Below are 21075 nucleotides of genomic sequence, written 5' to 3'. Positions count from 1 at the left end.
ATTGGTCTCTTTAACTAGCATTTAGGAGTGTGTGTGCATGCATGATTGTTGTGTTTGTGTGCAAAATGATGGACTGGTGATTTCTCACCAAATGACTTCTGGAGACAGACACATGCCCTCTGTGACCCTGCAAGGATTAGCGGGTATGGACGAAAAATGGACGCATGACTTCTTATCTTTTTTTTTTTTTTTTCTTTTCAAACCAGAATGGGGCGTTCTGCTGTTTAATGCATCCAATGAAAATGGTTTTCATAAATTTCAAGCATAGGAAAAGAAAAATCAGACTTTTCAGTATTTGACCTGCTGATCCAGTCTCTTAAAGTTTCTCCTCATGTGACATCTCTAATTTACACATCAATGTTTTATCAGGCAGAATTAACCCAAGGTAACTTTTCGTCTTTTAATTTCATAATCCAGCAAAATATAAAATTCGAACTGAAACTTTCAATACTTTTTTTAGTTTTAGAGTTTCTAATTAAAACATCTAAACATGTCCTCTAGCCTTTGAAAAAGCAACCCACACAACAGATTGACATTTTTCCGTGCTCTTCGCCTGAAACCAGATTCTGCAACTTGACATCGCAAGGAAGTATCAGATTTGAGCCGGAAAAATGCTTTCGCCTGGACTGTGGCCAACTCTCAATGTTCTGCAGAGGGATGAAAAGGCACACTCCTGAGAGAACACTAACAAGACTTTAATTGTATGTTCCTCCACTAAATTAATGGATGGAAATGATTTGATTAATTCAGACACCGTTGGATACTAATATCCAATTAAATTCCCGACACCAGGCATGCACAGGGGCTCCCAGTGCTTTATGTGTTCCTGACTCTAAAACGGGCAGCTGCATCTTTGGCTTGGTGGAACGGCCTTTCAGGTGAAGTTGGGAGAAAATGACAGACTCGCCACTGTTTTAAGTTTTAATTATGCACATTCCTGTGTAAGATAGGGAATATTTAATCATTTAAAATGTGCTAATCTGGTCCTGAGATAAACTTTAGATCACAAGTCTGTGTTTTCTTTTTATGTCACGTTGCTTTTTTGGGTAAAAAAAAGTGTTTTATTGTTCACTTGCTTTGACTTTGTTGTTGCATAATTGTAGATGTGACAGTTTCTCAGCAACTGTGTCATTTCAGACACTCCAACTTAAATTGCGCACATAAGTAAATATGGTAGATTGCTCAATAAATGCTTTTAACTCTTTAGTCACTGTGTCTAGCTGTGAAAAATGCACTGATAAAAGTAATGACACTCAACAGAAAAGACAAGCTTCCTTTATTTAGAGTAAAGATCTTGTTCAGCTTCCAGACTTTTATTGTCATTTTAAAAAAGAAAACAGACCTTTATCTTGTTTTTTTATTGCAAGAGGAGGTGTTGGACTTTTATACTTCTTTTAAAATTCATTAAACAATCTGCATTAAATAAGATGAATACATAAAACCCTTCAGCGTATCCCCTAGTGTGTATGGTTTTCTGAATACTGGAAGTGGGCCTAAAGGATAAAATTTTAACATCTATAGAGCGGTGCTTTGTCAGCTGCTCAGGGTTTGTCTACTTAAATAAAATATTATACTTCGAAATAACTTGAGCAAAACAAAGTTTAAGCCTATTTGTGACACTAATGTCATGAATCTGAATTTGCAGGAATAAATTGGAGTGTTGTGCATGTTTCTTGCACCTGATAACTAAGCAAACAGGTTAAGGTTATGCTTGATTTCCAGACTGTTTGTGTCTTCGGCTGAAGCAGAGCTGAGAAGCCACAGTGAAAGAGCTGAATAGTGGTGAGTTTCAGGTGGACTTTTAATGCTGCACAGTGCTGCACCAGATCCAAGAGCTTTTTATCTCTGCAAATTTCACCGGGTGATATCATGATAGCCCCACCAGCTGACTCTCTTTGTTCCCCAGCAACGTGACAATTTGCACATCTTGGTGTTACACCTTTGTTTTACAATAGAATAGTATCTCATATAGTCTTCTGTGTACCTGCAGCACTCCAAGTTCAATTAGGTAAACAATCTTTGAGTTTCTTCTTCCATGGAGCAAATTATAACAAAATATTACATAAATATATAATATAAATATAAAAATGTGTTGTAATACAGACCACTACAGCAGATCTTTCCTATCCACGAACCTCTTCCTTGGAGCTGCAGTGTCCATGTCAAGCTTCTGCCTCACAGAGCATCTTTCCCCTTTGACTTCCCACTCAGACCCTCCAGACTAGTGGCAGCAGCAATTAGCAAACAGCTGGTGGATCTGCACATCTGCTAAATGCAACACAAGCTACTTCTCAGTGAAATGCTGGTAAAAACGCTACTGAGGACTTGATAGAGTTTTATTTGATATATGCAGCATTTTTTATAACAACTGGAAGTAAGATTGTCACTTGACTCTGCATAAAATGTCACTTTGTGCCTGGAAAATACTCATTTTCTACTTTAAAAGCATTTTTCTTTATTTTACTATTATTATAATTAGTAGAACTAGTAGAACAGCTAACAACTGACCTGTTAAACTGTGGTCATTTTTAGATGCTTACAGTTTTCTGTATGGTGTTCTAGCCTGAACACCCCCAGAAACATTTGAGCAGTTTCTGAGTGAACAAAATAGAGTGGGGAAAAAGTTCTTAACTATTTTGTTCTGATTCTTTATATGTTGAATAAACTTTTCCAAACATATTGACTAGTGTCTTTATGAGGAGATTATATATACGTTTTATTTTGCTTGTTGCAGTAAAATGTCAACCCACAGTAACTGTTAATATACCAAATTAAAACAGGCAGAAACACGTTGGTAGTTTTATTCATTTACTTTAAGCGACTGTGTTTTAAATCATCCAATAAATAATGAACTTACTTTCATAGGGTGCAAAGTCTAACAGGTGCAAATCTGACACCGAGTCAGATGATAAAGTGGCAATCACATTAGTAAACAGATTTTGCACCCAATAAAACATATCGTAAACTGATTGATGGCCTAATTACAGTTTAAAGTGGGTTTATTAAAGTTTCCATCAGGGCAGCCGGGGTGGGGGAGGGGACAATGACAACCCCTACAAATATAAATTTAAGAGAAGCAAGGCTGAGCTTAAATTAGTGATTTATTTATCTGACATAAGCTATGTGGGGTTTGTGCTTCTGGTGAACCTCCTTTGCATCCTTCCACTTTTGATTTTTGATTCATTACATGAGATTTATGATCCCTTTATGTTTTTCAGATTAAAATGTTTTGTAAGAGCTATAGTTAGCAAACTTTTCAGCTTGGGACACAAAAATAACCTTCTTGATCTCTGGGTTAAATGCAAAAAAATATATCAATTACAAAAACAAAATGAACAAAAAAAAACTAAACATTGTCTTAATGGTAAAATATAAAGCATACCAGAGACAAATCTGCAATTCAAACAAGTGTTTAAAAGAATTTCAGTCAGATTTCTTTTGAGTTTTGTGAACCTGTTTGTTTATTTTATGAAACAATGTATTATTTTTTAAGAGATGATACAATTACCAGATGCTTTTGTTGTAAATCTGAATAAGGCGTCTTAAAACATCTCCACAGCCTCCCCCACACTTATGCAAAGTGCACAACACTGCTGCCAACAACAGGAACAGCTCACTTTCTAGGCCAAACTTAACACTCTAATAAAAGTGTGATACTTTACAAGAGGCAACGCTGCTGGGATTTGAAAACTTGTCCTGTCCTTAGTTGAACTTCTTGCCGACTCACAGGCTGGCGACAGAGGGCCAGAAATCCTCTAAGTCCTGGCTTGCAACTGGGGATCCTCTCTCTGTTACCTACTGCTGGCATTCCCTTATGTTGTCGAGGTTATTAACAAACTGCATAAAGGAGGTGGAAACTGAATACAAGGGCTGCAACAAAGCATAGTGCGTGCTTCTGTTTGCTGATGAATGCCATGGTTTTATAGCAAGCTCCAGTGTGAATCTGTGTTGTTCAATGGCTGTCTTTTGTTTACCTACCATGCAGGAAGTCTCTGAGTTTTCTCACAAGAGCTCTGCACTCATGTGGCTTGTGAGATTTTGTTTATCAGTCACATAGAGCGAAGAATTGGTTTTCATTGTAATAAATTAGAGCTTTGAACAATTAGATTGATTTATTGTTTGCTGTGAAAAACTGTCTTGGCGTATCGTTGAGACATTAAGTCAAAATGGAGTTTGTGCCTGATACACTTGACTGATCGAACAAGGCATGCCTTCATCATTCATGTTTTACAAGAGCTCACCCAAATGTTTGCGCCAAGCTTCTATAATTAAGCCTACTGTTTGTCCCGTTCCTCCATGGAAAGGATAATATAGAGGAAGACACTTTGCAAAAATGCTAATTGTTCAGCTTGAGAGGTTCCCAAAGTAGGTCACGCATAGTTGGCGCAAATAAAGTGAGGAGAGTTTGTTTGTGTGTTTTGGTGAGAGAAAGGGGCTTGGCTGTGTGTGTGTCAATGTGTGTGTGCGTGTGTGTGTGTGTTTGTACGTGTGCGTGACATGTGTGTGTGTTGTAGGGATAGGGGGTGGAATTAATGGCCTCTTGCGCCTTTTACATAACACTCCATTTCTCTCTTTAAAAAAAGTGTCCTAACCTAAACAGACACAAAACATTTAAATATGCATGAGTTCATAGCGCCTTGCTAAAGGATTCACATACTCTGAGCTCCTTCACCTTTTGCCACATTACAACCATAAACTTTAATGTATAATAGTACAATTCTATGTGTTAGATGAACACAATGTTGTGCATTGCATGGAAGACATACTTTTAAAAAAGTTTTTAACAAATAAAAATCTGAACAGTGTGGCAAAAATAGAATCATTCTTTTGAAATATGTTTGTACATCTAAAAACTGAAGCTTTTGCTTGTTCTTTTGTTAAAAATCGCCTCAAACTCAGTCAGACTGGAAAGTCATGGGACATATTCCCAGGTGGATTTAAGTCTGGACTCTGACTGGGCCATTCTAACACATGAATACAATTTGATCAGAATTCTTCTGCGTCTTTGTCTGTTTCTATAATTTTCCTAGTTCAAGGTAAAGCTGTGCTCTAGTCTTTTGCAAACTCTCACAGGAAGAAAAAATTACTTTGATTTAAATTAATTGTGTCAAGAGTTTCTTTTCAGACCAGTCAGAGAAATGTTATAAAATCATATTCTGGTCTGCACTGCATCCCCAGAACCAGAACCAGCATTCAGCAAATCTGGACAAACTTCCAGAAAACTGCAAAACAGCTGAAACACTGAGTTCCTTTAAATCAAGGATAAAAACCCACCTGGGTAGAATTGCTTTTGAACCATAGTAAATCGAACATTGAGCAACATATTTGATGTGCATTGATGATTTTGGCGATGGCACTGATCAAAATGTAATATTTATCACTGGTTTTTGAATTGGTGACTGTATGATTGTTTTAAGACTTTTTATTTTTGTGTTTTTATGATTTAAAGCACTTTAAACTGCCTTGTAGCTGACATGTTCTATACAAACAAACATGATAGATTGATTGATGTTCAGTAAATTAGATTGTGTGGCTCGTTTTTATTAAAACTACTTTTTAAGAAAACCAACCTTTAAGCAGGTTTTCAATACACTTTTTATCAAGCTCACAATTCTGCTTTAAACTGTAATGTTGTAATTTAAAATATCATGCTATATTTAGGCGGACAGTCATCATAGTTAACAGAAACAAGCGCCTGAAAACATCAGTGTGTGTAATTAATCTATGTAATGTGTTTGAGTCATTTAATTGACTTACTGAAATAAATGAACATTTCAGTTCTAATGTTTCCAGTATGACTGTACGTGACAAGCTAAAAGGGAAACATTCTTATTAACCACCTGCCTATTCATTACAAAAACAACTATTACTGTTCACATGTCTTTTTATGAGTTAAGCAGTTAGTGTCTCCTGCTCAGCTTGAGGGCAAAACTCTAAATGATATATGTGTCTTCTTTCTGAAGTATTTAGTTGAATCCATAAAACACTGTTCTGCAGAACCTCTGTTATTCAGAACTTGGCTCCATTAAGAGTACTGATCATGAATGTAGCCTGCAGCACCCATTGAAACACTGACCCAGATATTAAAAGGAAACTTCTGAAGACCTATAAAAGCCGAGGAAGAAAAGCCGAACCTGTTGCGGCAGTGGAAATGTGCTTGTGTTTCACAGCAAACATGTTTGTCAGGTGGTGCAACATGATCTGAAGTTCAATTTTTTGGTGAAAAAGAAAACTGAACCGATTGTTAAAGGTCAAGGATCAAATTACACACAGACTGAAAGAAAACAAAAAACTTTCTTTCTCCTCCCTAACCCGAGGTTGAGTCTTGTCATGCAGATCGGGGCAGTTTTATGCGTTCATTGTTAAAAGTCCATTTTTTAAAGTAGTTCAGGGTCACTTGGAGCTGTGGCCTCAACCTGGTGAGAGAGCAGCCACACCCCACACAAACACAAAGACCTGTTTTACAATTTCTCCTTAGTTTGGTGTAGAATTACCTGATTCCCTGACATGCACTGGGAAAAAACCTGTAAAAGCACAAATATTAACTGCAAACTATTTAATAAGTAGTCTCATCGATGATCAATGATCATCCCAGTTTATTCTGTCATGTTTGATATGAATCATTGCAAAGGGAGAAGAAGAAATTGTTAGGAAAAACCAAGACAATGAAAACAATTATTTGAAAATTGCATCAAGACAACTTTGTGGTTAACTTTACAACTGGTAGAAAAGGAATGATGAATATTTTGACTTGCACTATTATATATAAAAGTCTATCTGGATTTTCTAGCATCTAACCTGAATCAAATACATCTCAAAAATACATTTAAAAATTGACATTTAAAAGGTCAAACCTGAATAATCAAATAAAGATTAGTTTAAAGGTGACCTATAATGCTTTTTTGAACAGGTTAAAATAGGTTTATGGCCTATTCAAAACATGTTCATGACATTTTTTGCACAAAATTATTTTTGGACAATCAGATTGTCCCAGATTGTCTGCTTAGTTCTTTCAGAATGATCTGCTTTAAGGCATCGTGTCACTTTAAATCTAAATAAGCTGCTAGTCATGACCCGAACTTAACGTTTATTCTCATATGTGAAAATGGCTGCAAATTATACAACCATACATTTTTGAAAAGCAGAAGTAGAGCTTCCTGTGCAACCAGAAATAATGCATGTGGTTTCTGGATGGAAAGTCAACCACAAAACACTTGTCTTTTCTAGCAGCCATTGTACAGCGCATGCAGCGGTAAAACCCACTGATCAAATGTACTGGAGCTCAACTTGGGTCGCTGGTTAATGGGCTGAGCTTTGCTGGGGTTGCTATGTAACAGGCAGTGCCTGCCGATTTGTGGTGTTACATTCTGGAGGTTTTTGAAATGGCTTGTTTTCCAGACACCAAAAATCAATAACATAAAAACGGCTGTGTGATCAGACCCAAATGGATGTATAAAAATTTACAAAATGTAAATTTAGCATAATATATTCCGTTCAAGTACAAAGAGTGTTAAAATGAAATGAAACCATGGTGAAAGACCATGTGACTGTGTAACAATAAATATAATATCAGCAGGTTCCAACCAGTACAGTGTGGGAATCCCCACTGGTCCCTTCAGCCCCCCTCATGCCTGCATAAATGGCTTTAGGGTATGAATTGAATTATCAGATGAGAGGATTCAACCCATTACATCTTTACTTCTGGTAAAACTGTCTCTATTTATTGGAACTGGACCAAGAGATCTGGTCCGGGCTGGAGTTTATTCTACTTGTTGTTCCCAATAAAGGGGAAAACTATGTGAGTTGTTCAAGCCAGTAACAGGGCTAGACAAGCCGCAGCGTTCTGGACCATCTGCAGAGGTTTCACAGCAAGGACTCGGCGACCAGTTAGGAGGGCATTTCAGTAGTTAAGGTGGAAAATGACTGTCGACTGCAGTGGGAACAGGGTGGTCTGTTGGGTTTTGTGCAGCCTGACTTTTGAGTCATTGCTGTGATATTTTAGTCTCTGTTGCATTGGTGCTGCAGCAGTAGCTGCGTTTCCATTACAAATGTGTGCAAATCTTTTGTCAATATTCTAATTTTGAAAAAAAAAAAAAAACGTTCACATTTGCTATGTTTTCATTAGATAAGAAATTAAATTAAAATCACATTTGAATAAGTTTGTTCATGCAATAAGTTATTAAAAATCATGGCAGCAATGGATGCAAACAGACGTATATTCATATTTCAATCGTTAGCACTCATCATCTATCAGCCAATCAGAGGAGATGTCGGCGTCTTATTCAGGCTTTGGAGCGACAGCCTCCCTGTACTTGGGAGCGTATGCAGCGTTTTGAGGAAGTTGTAGTTGGTGATTTTACAGAAGAGCTGTGGATTCAACACATTTGAATGACTTTTTATGAACTGTGTGATGCTGTGAGAACTCTGATGAAGCCAGCTGCACATTATCAGGAAAAAACAAAATCAAACCGTCATCATCCTACCACTTCCTGTCGTCTTTTTCTTGGTTTCTGCCAGTAGTAACATCCGGCTGCTGATCATGTGACTCGTGTGACGTGAAAAATGTGTTTTGATCCGACTGAAAAACCACCTCATCATGTGCCAAAAACCTAACAAATTGGCGTGTTTCCGTTCAGTTTGGGTAGTTTTATGGTTAATGGAAAAGCAGATACTGATGCAGATTTAAACTGTAAAAGAAGTGAAAGAACTGTGGAGCTCATGCAGCAAAATTTTTCAACACTGGAGGCATCCTTTTTAAGAAAAACAAGCTGCATATCTTCCTAAGTCACTGAAACACTCAGGTAATCAATACTGTAAAATATTTATGTATTGCTTTCACTGTGAAACTTTGAACCAATGTATGCATTACATATTTTATTTAATTCAGCTTAGTTTGTCTACTTTAAGCGCTTTATGTAAAAGGAACGGTTTGCTGTTCAAATCCTATAAATATCTGTTTTGATAAACGGATCTGGGATTTTCTGTTTACCTCTATTAGTCTGAGCTTCCAGAACTGACTGCTTGGTTATCAAACATCTTTTTTTATTTTTGTTCCAGCAGAAATATCTTTGGCGCAGAGCAGTGGAGTCTGTTAAGCCCCTACAGCTGGCAACTGAGTGCCATATTTTAATCTTGTTGACTGATTGGATTGATCAGCTTGCTCCAGATTTCAATCAAGTGTCTTAGAAGCTGAATTTGACAGCAAAAACAAATTTATGAAGCTGGAAGACATCATTATTTTACTTTAATAAATGCTGAGACCAATCATTGTGAGATGAAATGGCCTCAAAATGGAAGAAACTAGAAAGGCTCTCAGCTGCTCATTTGGCATGAAGTCGGTTATGTTCGCAGGTCCGGGATTCACTCAAATGTAGCAGCTCTCCCTGTGGAGTTTAGAGCACTGTAGCTGGCATAGACAAACATTCCCCTGTTCAGTGTCTGCTTTTTGTTTGGCTTGGCCTCCTTCGACTTGGCCACAGCTGCCTGTTTCACTCTGCTCTGAAAAGAAGAGAGTCGGTCTTTTTTGGATTTTGACTGTTAAGCAGGAACTTTCTCTTTTTGGTCCTAATCTTGCACAGCTGCTGGACCAAGGAGAAAATAAAAGGAGCTGACTCATCATCATGCTGTAATGCTGGATTTTCTGCAAAGCAAAAGAAGAAGCACGCATTCAGGCCTTCATTTTTGTTTTTGTTTTTTTTGGCTAACCAAAGACAGACTTTTTTGCAAACTAATACCTGTCTCGTATGCCATTAAAAAAAGGATAACTTATTGAACCATTCTGAATATCATTGACAAAATGTCCTCTATTAATTTAAAAATGAATGTATCAATTAGCAAATTATTTGTTCTGATATGTTTTGATTTAGTTGTGCAATATTTACATATATAATATAATCATACATACTTGAGATTGCTTGATTTTGCTACTTTAATGAAAAAACTCTTTGAACTGCTTTCCAGTTGACATGTTTTTCTGGTTTTAATGCAACATGCTTCTCAAATAACAAAATGCTTTAGCCTGTTTCTCGATTAAAATACTTGTTTTTATGTGAATTCATGGACTTTTAATTTAAATTCTTGGTCAGTTGCTTTTATGTCGAAAACTCAACTCTGTGCCTGGGTCTTTTAAATATATATTTTTTTACATTTTGTCAAGGGAACACTCTTTCAGATGTTTCTCATCTCATATGAAAGTATTTGCTCAGTTTTTATTCACTCGCATTGCGTCTAGACATGTTTTTATTTGTCGAATTTCTAAATTAGAACTTCAATTTGTTCTTTACTAAATTGATTTGTGTGGAGACGTTAGCTCACCCAATGGTTCAGGATCTATAGCAGCAAAATAAAATAAAATCCTTCAATGATTCTCAGCTTGACAGTATGTGAAGGTCATCATCACACAATGAAAAGCTGGTGATCCTTATTACACCTGGAAATATTACAAACCTCTCCAGGGGTCATAGCCATTGTGGCCTTTCTCTCAGCAGTCGACAAGTGAAAACTTTTTCAGGAGTCAATGCTGAACACCTGGATATGCAAGGCAGCAGCCCAAATGGAAAACCATTGCAGGTTTCCAGAAAAAAATATTTGTAAATTCCAAATGAAAAATATGATCAAAGCAACGTAGTGGTCGTATCATAACAAATGTTAAATTTTGTATAATTTTATGCAGAGGATTTTGGGGAGTTTTTGCCCCAAAGTAATACTAAATACTAAAACCATTTTTTTTTTTTTTTTTGGTTAAATAAGCAATTTTTCTCAGCTCCATGCTGAAACTTAACAAAACCAAAACAGTTCTAGTTTTTAGCCAGGTCTGTTATTTCTTTGCTGGTTTTGTAAAGGAGAGGTCTTGTTCTCCCAACCCTGGTGAGCAAAGTGTTCTGATTAAAATTACTTGACCTTGATTTTATAGATAAAAACATGAAATAGCTGAACAAAAACAAAACAAAGTAAGTAAAATCAGAACCAAGCAGATAGTGGAAGTCCCCAGTTACAAAACAGTGCAGTGGCTAATGTGTGCTAAGCCAAAAAGAAAAGAAAAAAAAGTTAGCTTTGTTGTTGATATTCCTCTTTAACATGACCAAACCTTTGGCACAAACATTTAACTGTTTTCAGTAGCACCTTATCCACCTACACATGTAGGGGTTACAGTTTTTAATATAAGAAAATCTACAGTGTAGTAGTAACTAATCATTTTTCTACCATGAAAACAAGAGAGTATGGAAACAATAAGATGTTTTCAAAACACCGTTTTTAGAGCCACTGTGTTGGAGCTCTGTGTAAATATCCCTAACAGTTTTTTGTTTGAACTAAACTTTAACACATGATTTTCTACTTTATTTCACTGATTCACTTAAGTTAGCAGCCTGTATTGGAGAAATTCATATTTGAAGTTACAGTCATTGTTGAAATGTCTTTTATATTTTTAATTAAGTTCAGAGTCCTAGAATAGACAAGTTCAATACTTTATTTAAAGCAAAGGCTTCAACATTCAAATCAGTGATCAAATCTTAACATCTGTGCTTCTGAATTCACTGAATAAAACCACTTTTAGTTAAATGTCACTGTGAATGAATACTTAAAGCTTGGGTGTTTAACTATATTTACTTTAATAGAATCCTTTTTTTTTTTGCGTTGTTTGTATGCTGTAAGAGCATTTTCCTGTGGGAAATATGCAGATCTCAGTCTGAAGCCACAAGTCATCATAAGATTGAAGTTTAATAAATTGTAAAACAGGAGTCAGGGGGATGTGATCTGTTAATAATGTCTTTCCACAAAAAGTCATGAGATTTTGATTAGGATTTATTTTTTTTTTTTTCACAACCAACACTAAGTAAAGTTATTTTAGGACAACGATGCCGGACCCAAACCCCCCTCATAGTCCATAAATTTCTTAAAGTGAATGAAATTGATGCCTATTTTAAAACAAACAGGTTTTTCAAAGCGTTTGGTTCAGTTGGCACAGTGCAGTGTGAAAGTGAACCACACCAGCTGAAAATGTAGCAAATGTTATAACTTTGGTCTCCAATTAAACCGATACTACTGGAGTATCAGGTGTGAAAACACACTTAAACTGCTAACATATGAACAACCAAACCCCAAGTGAGGGTGATAATTACATAGGATTTGTTGTGTATAGGTAGCAAAAGGATTACAAGAGGTAAAAATAAAGAAGTTTATAAAACTGCTCACTGAAGTAAGTTCTTGGTACAAGTAAAACAGAGATAGTTTTAATTTGAGATTTACGGCATAGTTGACTTTGCTGCTTCCTCGCCAACTTAAAAATAACAAAAGCAAACAACATCCCATTATATTGTTTTAATTCTCTTGACCCTGGAATTACTCATTTCAGCTCCCATCCGGTAGTCGTATTGAAGAGTTTCTAACAGCAGGCATTATTTCCTCGAAGAACAATGCAGCTCTACTCACACCATGAAATGCAAATTAATAGTCAGGTACTCTGAAGTGTTTCAAGAGTCGCTGTAAATGATTATATTAGGTTGCTGCAAAATAGAGGTGTGCAAATTTTGGTACTGTAGCAAGTGAGAGGGACTCTTCTAGATACAGTCACTGGTCACTTTATTAGGTACACATGGGATGCATATGGTGGTCAGCAAAACTCAGAAAGACTCATTTATATGATGCTTAGTTGGTCTAAAGTCTGCCTCAAAACATCACCCACCACATTACAAAACGGTAGCATAACCTTCAAATATAAGGTGGGTTGGATCCATGTTTCTATGTCTTTTGCAGACTGAGACTCATCACATTTTTTTCAATGAATTATCGTCCAACATCAAACAGAGTATAATTCACACTTGGCTGACATCATGTGAACAACCCTCTTCGAATTATAGCCTCAGTTTCCTGTTCTAGGATGATAGGAATGGCATATATTATCTATGTTTTCAATGACGATACAATTTGACATTTCGAAAATAAATTCACTTGAAGGAAACATGTCAATTTTGAAAAAAACTCATTTTCTATAGAAAGTTTTGTCACTAGGATGAGAGAGGTTTTTTGGACACATCAAAATTGGTTTATTTCACAGAAAGGATTGGTACCACTTTTTAAAATCACACAAATCACATGATTAACTGGATGTTGGAACTGGTGCAAACAAAGAAGCCCTTTGAGGATGATCATAACATGGCATGGTTTTAATGACTTGATGTGAACAAACTTATTCACGTGCTTTTAATTGCTTTTCTTATTTAATGGAAACACCGCAATAGCAAAATTATGTTTTTTTTTTCTTGATATTAGTAGAACAATGACAACGTTTTGCATACATTCCTACTGTGATCTTCCTCTGCTGTAGCTCGTCTACCTAAAGATTTGTTGTCCTTTCAGAGATGTTTGCATTTGGTCTGAAACAAGTTTTCTTTTTAAGAGGCTGTTGCTTTTCCATCTCGAACTTGAACTTAACTTGACCAAATCTCATTAAATGTGATTGAAATAAAATGCCCTGAAATATGTGCACGTTTTCTTCGAAAACCTTTTTCACTCTGGAGTTTTGACTCTATTCTCTTGCTTGGATCCAACCAGTAACAAATGCAAGCTTGGATACGTCAGGGACAAGGCTGCTTAGTCTTATCTGCATGGATTCAACACAGGGTTTAGCTCCACATTTGTCCTCCAGACAACTATTTACAGAACAGAATTTTATAAACACAATATCTGCTCAACAATCTGCCATTTTAAACCATCTTGTTTGTGTTTTAGTGGTATTCAGCAAACATCTGTGAGCTATGTGATTTAGTTATGTCCCATCAGTGGTTCCCTTTTGGTTTTCATCTCCCATGTGGCTCCTTTCGAGGTGTGCAAACACACACGCACACACACACACACACACACACACCTACACACACCATCATACATAGATGCATACTTGTAAACAACCCCAGCTGCTAACTGGACATTTTAATATTTCAATATGCTTTTTGTGTTTTACACCTTTTAGATGCAAATGCCAATATTTTACTTTTTTTGCAATTTCTTTAATAAGACTTTCTGGGAAATAGATTTGATTTAATATTTTCAGGATGGATACTTATACATTTTAAAAGAGAAATGAACAGTAAGTTACTGGATCTCACCTGGTCAAGTTCTCTTTGTATAAAAATAATGAATGAATCTATAAAGTATCAGTTTTACTTTCTGAATTAGATTATATATTATATTTTTATTCATTCAAATATCCACTTACGAGCACACCTGGCAACAATATCTCCAAATCTTAAGTCCTGGTTCAACATAATTAAGCTAAGCTAAGTTAGTAATTAAGCTAACAGATTACTTGGTAATTGAACAATAATCCAGAATATTTAAGTCTTTCCAATTATTTTCTCTTGCACCTGATTACTCAGAGAGAAAAGCTTGGAGTAACAGATTAAACAAGCACATTTTCAGCCCATTGATACACAGAGAAGAGGCAGTTTCTAGTGGCTGTCGGTGGATCAGGTAATTGATTTGATTTGTCCTCACAGAGTTCAGCTCACTCTGCCTCCAGCATCTGTTAACCCTACACTGTATTAAAATCAGATTAGGCTGTTTGTGGTAGACACAAGAGTGTGCCAGCGGGGAAGATTTCAGCTTCACAGCTCACGTGTGTCAGCACATCTCTGCTACTTCGTTGGCTGATTATTTCTCCTGCTCGTGTTTCATTGGATGAATTTGTCTCAGTTTGTCATTCAGCTAAAAGAGGTGAAGATTTTTAGCTGAATGAGACAAATTTAAGGTTCTTTACTGAAGTGGTAAGCTGCAAGGAAAGCTGCAGAACATCACTAGAGAGGTAGAACATTGATATTTTAGAGAGTATTTGATGGTGTTTGGAAAGACCGATGTTGCATGGTGAAAACATGAAGTTCAGTATTCATGGATTTTTCTCTGAAACGCAACACAAAATTAAATCTGTAGATTTTGTTTCGCAGAGCATTTCTTAAATATTTGAAAGAAAATGCAGATTGGGAAGCTGAAACATCAAAGTGCAATGCTTCTTGATATGATATTGGCAAAGCAGCTAATCATGGAGCAGCATTCAGTTTCCTTGGTGCTGATTGGCTGAACCTCTCCTTGCTGGGAGACCAAAGTTCAGGTTTTAGGTTGTTTAAATGCAAACTTTATTTGCCCATTTGCCAAAGAAAATTATATTTAGCCAGAAATCACAAAGTCATAAAGCTTATAAAGTAAATTTATGGCATGGATAATAAATAAAACTTCATAACCAGAAGCGTAATAATCAAATCACAATCACCAGTTAATTTTAATTATGACTGAACTCGCCCAGATGCACCAGTTTAAATCTGCTGTGCTGAACGGCTCCTCTGTTACGTTTGACAAACTCATTCTAGTTGCATTTCCATCGACTATAAAATTGAACAAATTGGAATTACAAAAATCGGTTTTCTTAATGGAAGCAAGCCAATTTCTAAAAAAAAAAAAACTCAATTTTTTTGATAAAAAGTTTTTGCACTAGGATGAGGTGGTTTTTGTGGTTGTATTCAAATTAGGGTAATTTGCAAAACTTAAATGGAAATACTTTGTTCACATCACGAGTCATATAGCATAACATACAAAGATGAGAAGTAGAATCAGTATGTAGATGCTGCATATTTTTTAATGATTTATTGGGTTAAACTTATTCACGTGATTTCAATTGCATTTCATATTTAATTTTGTACACAGTAATTGTGAAATTGTGTTTTTTCAACATTGCCAGGATATCAACAAAGTTTTGTGCACATTTTCACAAAACTTTGCTGTTTCTTCCTCCACAACTGGGCAGAATCTGATCAAAAAGATGACAAACAAATGGAAATGTTTTAGTCCATTAGAGTAACATCAAGGTAGGATGACTGGAAAAGCACCAGTGGAAGACCTCTTTGGCAAATTTTAAGAATGTATCAGACCCACGATTGCCTTCACACCAAGCTTAGATTTTCTACTTCGCCACAATTGTTGTTTCAACAATTCTGGAAGTCTTGCAGACTACAATCTGGGGTAAAAGGCCTCCAACAAACAACACAGGCATCACATCAATGTAAAGACCACATAACATCCGTCTGCAAGGAATTTCAGCCTTTGTGAAGTTCTAGAGGCTTCTTGTTATCAGAACACAGGCTGCATGCCTCATCTCTGAGACAAAAGGTGAAATTCTCTTAACATCTATGTCGTCCATCATTGAGCAGTTTTTATTTTTTTGTTGAATGTTCAGAGTGTGAATTAACCTTCAGCCTTACAGGGTTAACTGTCACCACTTCTCTAAACTGAATTATACTGTTGGACAAAATGTCCAGGTTCAGCCTTGATGTGACACGATTTTTCAAGCTCACGGCATCCGGATGAAGTTTGAACTCTATGGTTGCAAATATATTTCATAAACTTAAACGGCCCAATGACATGCTTCATTATTTCTTTATGTTGCATCATATCCAACGTTTTTAAGGTAGATCTGTCACTGTAACAAAGTTTACTGGACGATAAACTGTCCTGTGAATTAATGCGATAAATGATAATATTGCTGTTTTGAGACAATTTCCAAGTGATGTAATGGAATTGTAACGCAAGAACACATTGTCAAAGATCAATAAACTTTAAATTTTAATGAACATTTAACACTGGAACAGGAAGACATTTTAAAAATCTAAAATGAATAAACAACAGAAACATCAAATAGAATGAATTATGAAGCCCCTATAAACAAAATAGTCCTTCGAATAAGAAGCTAGTTGAGATCATAGAACCAGACTGAAGAGTTTTATCATCCAGTTTTTGATAGAAAAACAGAGAGAAGAGAAAAACAGCATGCAAGTGGAAAATATTGAGCTTGCTTTATTTTATCACGATTAATTCATTGATTGCTTATTGCAACAGGTCTACTTTAAAGATCAATAAATAAGAAGAAAAACTGTTTTACTGGATTTACTGAACAAGCGTTTGTTAATATATTTTTATGAAACTAAAAAAAAATGACGCTACTTAAGGAATCTGACTATAAATTACATATTTTCCACTCAGGCCACAATCACCTAGAATGGGGATCAGGTTTGTATTTATTTCTGAAATATCTAGAGAAGTATTCTGATTAACAAGGAAAAACCTTGGGAAAATGAAAGTGGGATGAATTTTAATAAGAGAGCAGCAATCAGAGAAACCATCAGGAAGAGTTAAAACGGATTTTTATTTAATCCCTCATCGTAAACATTCTGTGTTGTTCTTTTTAGGTGACAGATTGTAAATTGTAGGAAAAGGACTATATTTCATTCATTAATCCTCACACATAAATCCATCATTCTCTGAACTCATCATTATCCTCTTAATTATGTAAAACATGACTTTACCCTGCAAATGAACTGTGCTCTCTAAATGTGAAAGATGGAGATGAAAGCTCCCTGTAGTGTCCGGAAATACAAACGAACACAGTGGCTTTAATTGGTCAGTTTAGATTTTCTGAATGATTTTGCTGGTTTGTTCTTGTGGTCCACCAATAGAGAAACTATTAAAGCACAGACTGCACAGTGTTTATTTTAAACAGAAAGAGGAAATGCCCTCCATAATAGATGCCTGAAGGGAGAGAGGGATATAAGGCAGACAAAGTCTCCTGTCCTTCCTGCCGTCTTCTTCGATTTCCTGGTTGCTAGTGACTTAAAAAATGTTCCAATTAAATGTAACAGTCTGTTTTCCAGTAACTCAGAAGAAGCCGTCACCGACTCCTTCAGTTTTACCTTTTTAACTTCTTCAAACAGACACCTAATCTTACAAATGACAGAAGGGATGCTAGTTCAAAAGATGTATTAATGCATATTTTCTCAGCAAGTGTTACTTCAAGTAATTTCATTGCAGAGAAAGATTGGGAAAAAGAGGACACGTAGAGCAGTTCTTTCTCAGCGTAAGGGACTCCTCAGCTTGGAAAGGAATTGTGTGCAGACAGAGCAGACAAACTTGGCAGGAAGACTGAACTCACACAAGAGTGTGGAGAACTCTTCCAAAATCAATGCAGCCTACAAATATTTGATTTTACAAAAAAAAAAACCTAGCCTCCCATTGACAGGCACCATACACTGAGAGATTCACTCTCTTCAACAGATACTGTGGAACATTGAAAATAAGGTAATTTGTTCTGCTAGGAATATTATGTGGACACAACTGAAGAAATATTATGTTGACTTGAATGGATTTTATCAATTTTTTCTGTCATTTGTTGGATAAAATTAGCAATTCTACATTTTGGAGTGGAAAAACTTAAAAAAAAGTCAAAATGCAGATTCATCTAATTTAATATGTTCTAATTAACCCATGGACATAACAAATTATTAAATGTTTTATTATTATTATTATTATTATTATTATTATTATTATTATTATTATTATTATTATTATTATTATTATTATTATTACTACTACTACTACTATAAAAAGTTTTTTAATGTGGCTACTTTCACATGATGTGATCTTAATATGATTAATTTATGCACTCTCAAAACAGGAATACTAGAAATTTTATTTTGTAGTTTTAAAGACATGTTAGAAATCAGCTAAAATCAGTATCAGCAGGTCAAATTTCAAAAGTGCAATTTAGAAATCTGCCTTAAAACTCCGATTAGTGCATTTCTTGTTCTGCAAAATTTGGGATTTGTAAAACATTTATTCTGTCTTAGAAAAGTGAAAAAAGGGGACATTTAAATGTTTTGTTCTTCTTGAAATTCTCGTCCTTGTCTTGTGAGCAGGATGTGGTGTTACGCCCCTTCTTGGTGCAGTACACTGTTAAATCTTCCTGTAGCACTGAGTTTTACTATCTCACTGTACGAATTTGAGGTTTGATCCTTTCCCTTTTGTTGCAGAGCCACTTGCTACATAAAATGTTTGCAGATAAGCGCTGATGTTTCCTCACGGCTCTAGGTTAAGTTACGAAAGCCAGGACAGCAAAGCTAAACACTGAGGACAAATGAAATTCCTGGTAGCTGTGATTGTTCTGGATCTACTCGTTATCACTTCATTGTCAGGACAAAGAATTGTTGTTGTCATTTTTGAAATACTCCCAATTCTACTCCACATTTCTTTAACTTTGGTTAGGCTAGGTTTCTTTCCTTACTTAAATAAAATATTGTTTCAATTGTAATGTTTTCAGGTTTTAAGGAGATGCAGTGCAAACGTGTGCACCAAGTGCTTTTGGTCTAGTTCCAAGTGTACATAAATTATTACACTTAAAATAAGACAAAGCTAACTTGAAAGTAACTTTTCAGCAAGACATAGGAGCTTGTTTTATTTCACTAATTTTTTTAAGATTGATGAAACAAAAGTACTTGTTGCATTGTTGCAACATGGGAAAAATATCTTGTCGGTGAAATAATCTGCCAATTACCTTTTTTTAAATCAATATTAGGGAATTATTTACATAAAACAAGCTCAAGCTTGCCTATATCTTGCTGAAAATTACCTGTAAGTTAGTTTTGTGTTATTTCAAATCTACTTAGACATTTGCACTAAAAACTAGACCATAAATACTTTGCATTATTTTGTGTTTTTGCACTGTATTCACATGTCTGGCTCACAGATGAAAATTATTTAAGAAATGAGGGTATTTTCATCTTCCTAACTGGAGTGCATTAGTCAATAGATCTTAAGAAAAATGATTAGATACTATTTCTTTTTAGATTCTGTGAGGCCGCCTTCATTATGGCTAATTGGATTGAATGCTGCCCACTCATTGGCCCACATTTCTACATTTACAACGTATTTAAGACGCTTAATCTGAGTGACACTTATATCATAAGACTGACATGTAAGCTCTTAAATCCGTAGGATGGTATAAGGGGTTTTAGAGAGAGTGAAAAAGACTGAGGGGGGGTAAAGCCAAAGATGCGGATGAAGAAGAAATAAAGCAGTCAGAGGGTCTCAGTGACTGCGTGCTCAGAGACGGTGAACCGGGATGTCAAAAAGACGGCCTGCATGTGACGTTTTAATCGATGCCCTTCTCGCTCCTAGTTGACAGACGGGTACAAGCTCAACGTTTGTATTGCACAGCAGAAGTTCAGAGTTAGAGAAGCAGGTTTCTGCAGTAAACTTTGGATGTGGTCCACACTTTGCTGTCTGTTCACCTGACCTGGAAAAAGCGACATGCAGTTCAACAAAAAATCTGTTTGAGCTTAGTCGTAAAGACAAGTATGGATCCGTGTTGTACGCCTGAACATTTTTATTTCTTCAGAACCATGTCGAAGGTTGTTTACATTGAAAGGGAGAGCTGAAGGCAATCAAATGAACTCTTTTTATTAAAAAATGAAAGTAAGAAAAAAATTAATTCTAAATTACTTTGTCACATCGTTGTGGAGGAGTCTACATTCTTTACAACCTTCCGTTAATTCAGTGAGATTTGCAAAGAATTGTTTCGGCACAACTCTCTTAAGCTGCAGTACCAAACTTTTATAAAGAATATATATATATATTTTTTTACATATTTGTTAAAACTGTCACCATGTCTTCACAGTTTGCTGTGAGCCAGATAGTCTGTGAAATCTGATGATCTCCTCCACCGTCTCCCTGAGCTGTTACTGCTGTCTCAAGAAAAGTACCGCTCCAACCCAACAACAACCAATCAAAGACAGGAAGAGGGTCTTAGTGCAGTCAATCATCCTCATGTACTTGCTGCTAAATGTGGCAATGGCGAAGAAACAACTTAATGTTATGCAATACCATTTATCCGCTATCGCTGGTGGCTTTGCTAACTAGCATTAGCATTCATAACAGACTCTGCTAGCTGCAGCGTAAAAGAAAGCAAGCAGGGGAGAAGGACAGGGTGATGAGCAGCGCCACATACTTTGTGATTAAGAGCGCTAAGACCCGCCTCCTGCCTCTGATTGGTTGTTTTTAGTTAGCGCTGGGAGAAGGCAGAGGAGCTTAATTTTTTTTCACAGATTTAGTCCCATGCCATACTTTCACAACATACTGACAAGTTTAAACAAGTATGTAATATATATATATATATATATATATATATATATATATATATATATATATATATATATATATATATATATTTTTTTTTTTTTTTTTTTTTTTTTTTATATATATTTC

At 35.8% G+C, this 21075-nt stretch overlaps 1 protein-coding gene across 2 annotated transcripts in view; it reads left to right on the top strand.

Annotated features, from left to right (window-relative positions):
* The window catches only part of nr3c2 (nuclear receptor subfamily 3, group C, member 2), a 73548-nt gene that overhangs the window by 8836 nt on the left and 43637 nt on the right, over positions 1-21075 (top strand). The window contains exon 3 of one of the 2 annotated variants that reach the window (XM_015056564.1): positions 4012-4072. The exons of the other annotated variant lie outside the window; for it this stretch is intronic. Within the exon in view, the coding sequence (XP_014912050.1) occupies positions 4012-4057 (46 nt within the window). The 3' untranslated portion in view covers positions 4058-4072. Of the gene's footprint in view, positions 1-4011; positions 4073-21075 lie in introns of those variants that run through there. 2 annotated transcript variants of the gene reach the window in all.

This window comes from Poecilia latipinna, unplaced genomic scaffold (assembly GCF_001443285.1).
Source record: "Poecilia latipinna isolate Pla-1442-1.1 unplaced genomic scaffold, P_latipinna-1.0 Scaffold1391, whole genome shotgun sequence".
Classification (NCBI taxonomy): Eukaryota; Metazoa; Chordata; class Actinopteri; order Cyprinodontiformes; family Poeciliidae; genus Poecilia; species Poecilia latipinna.
This window is presented reverse-complemented; position numbering and strand designations above follow the sequence as displayed.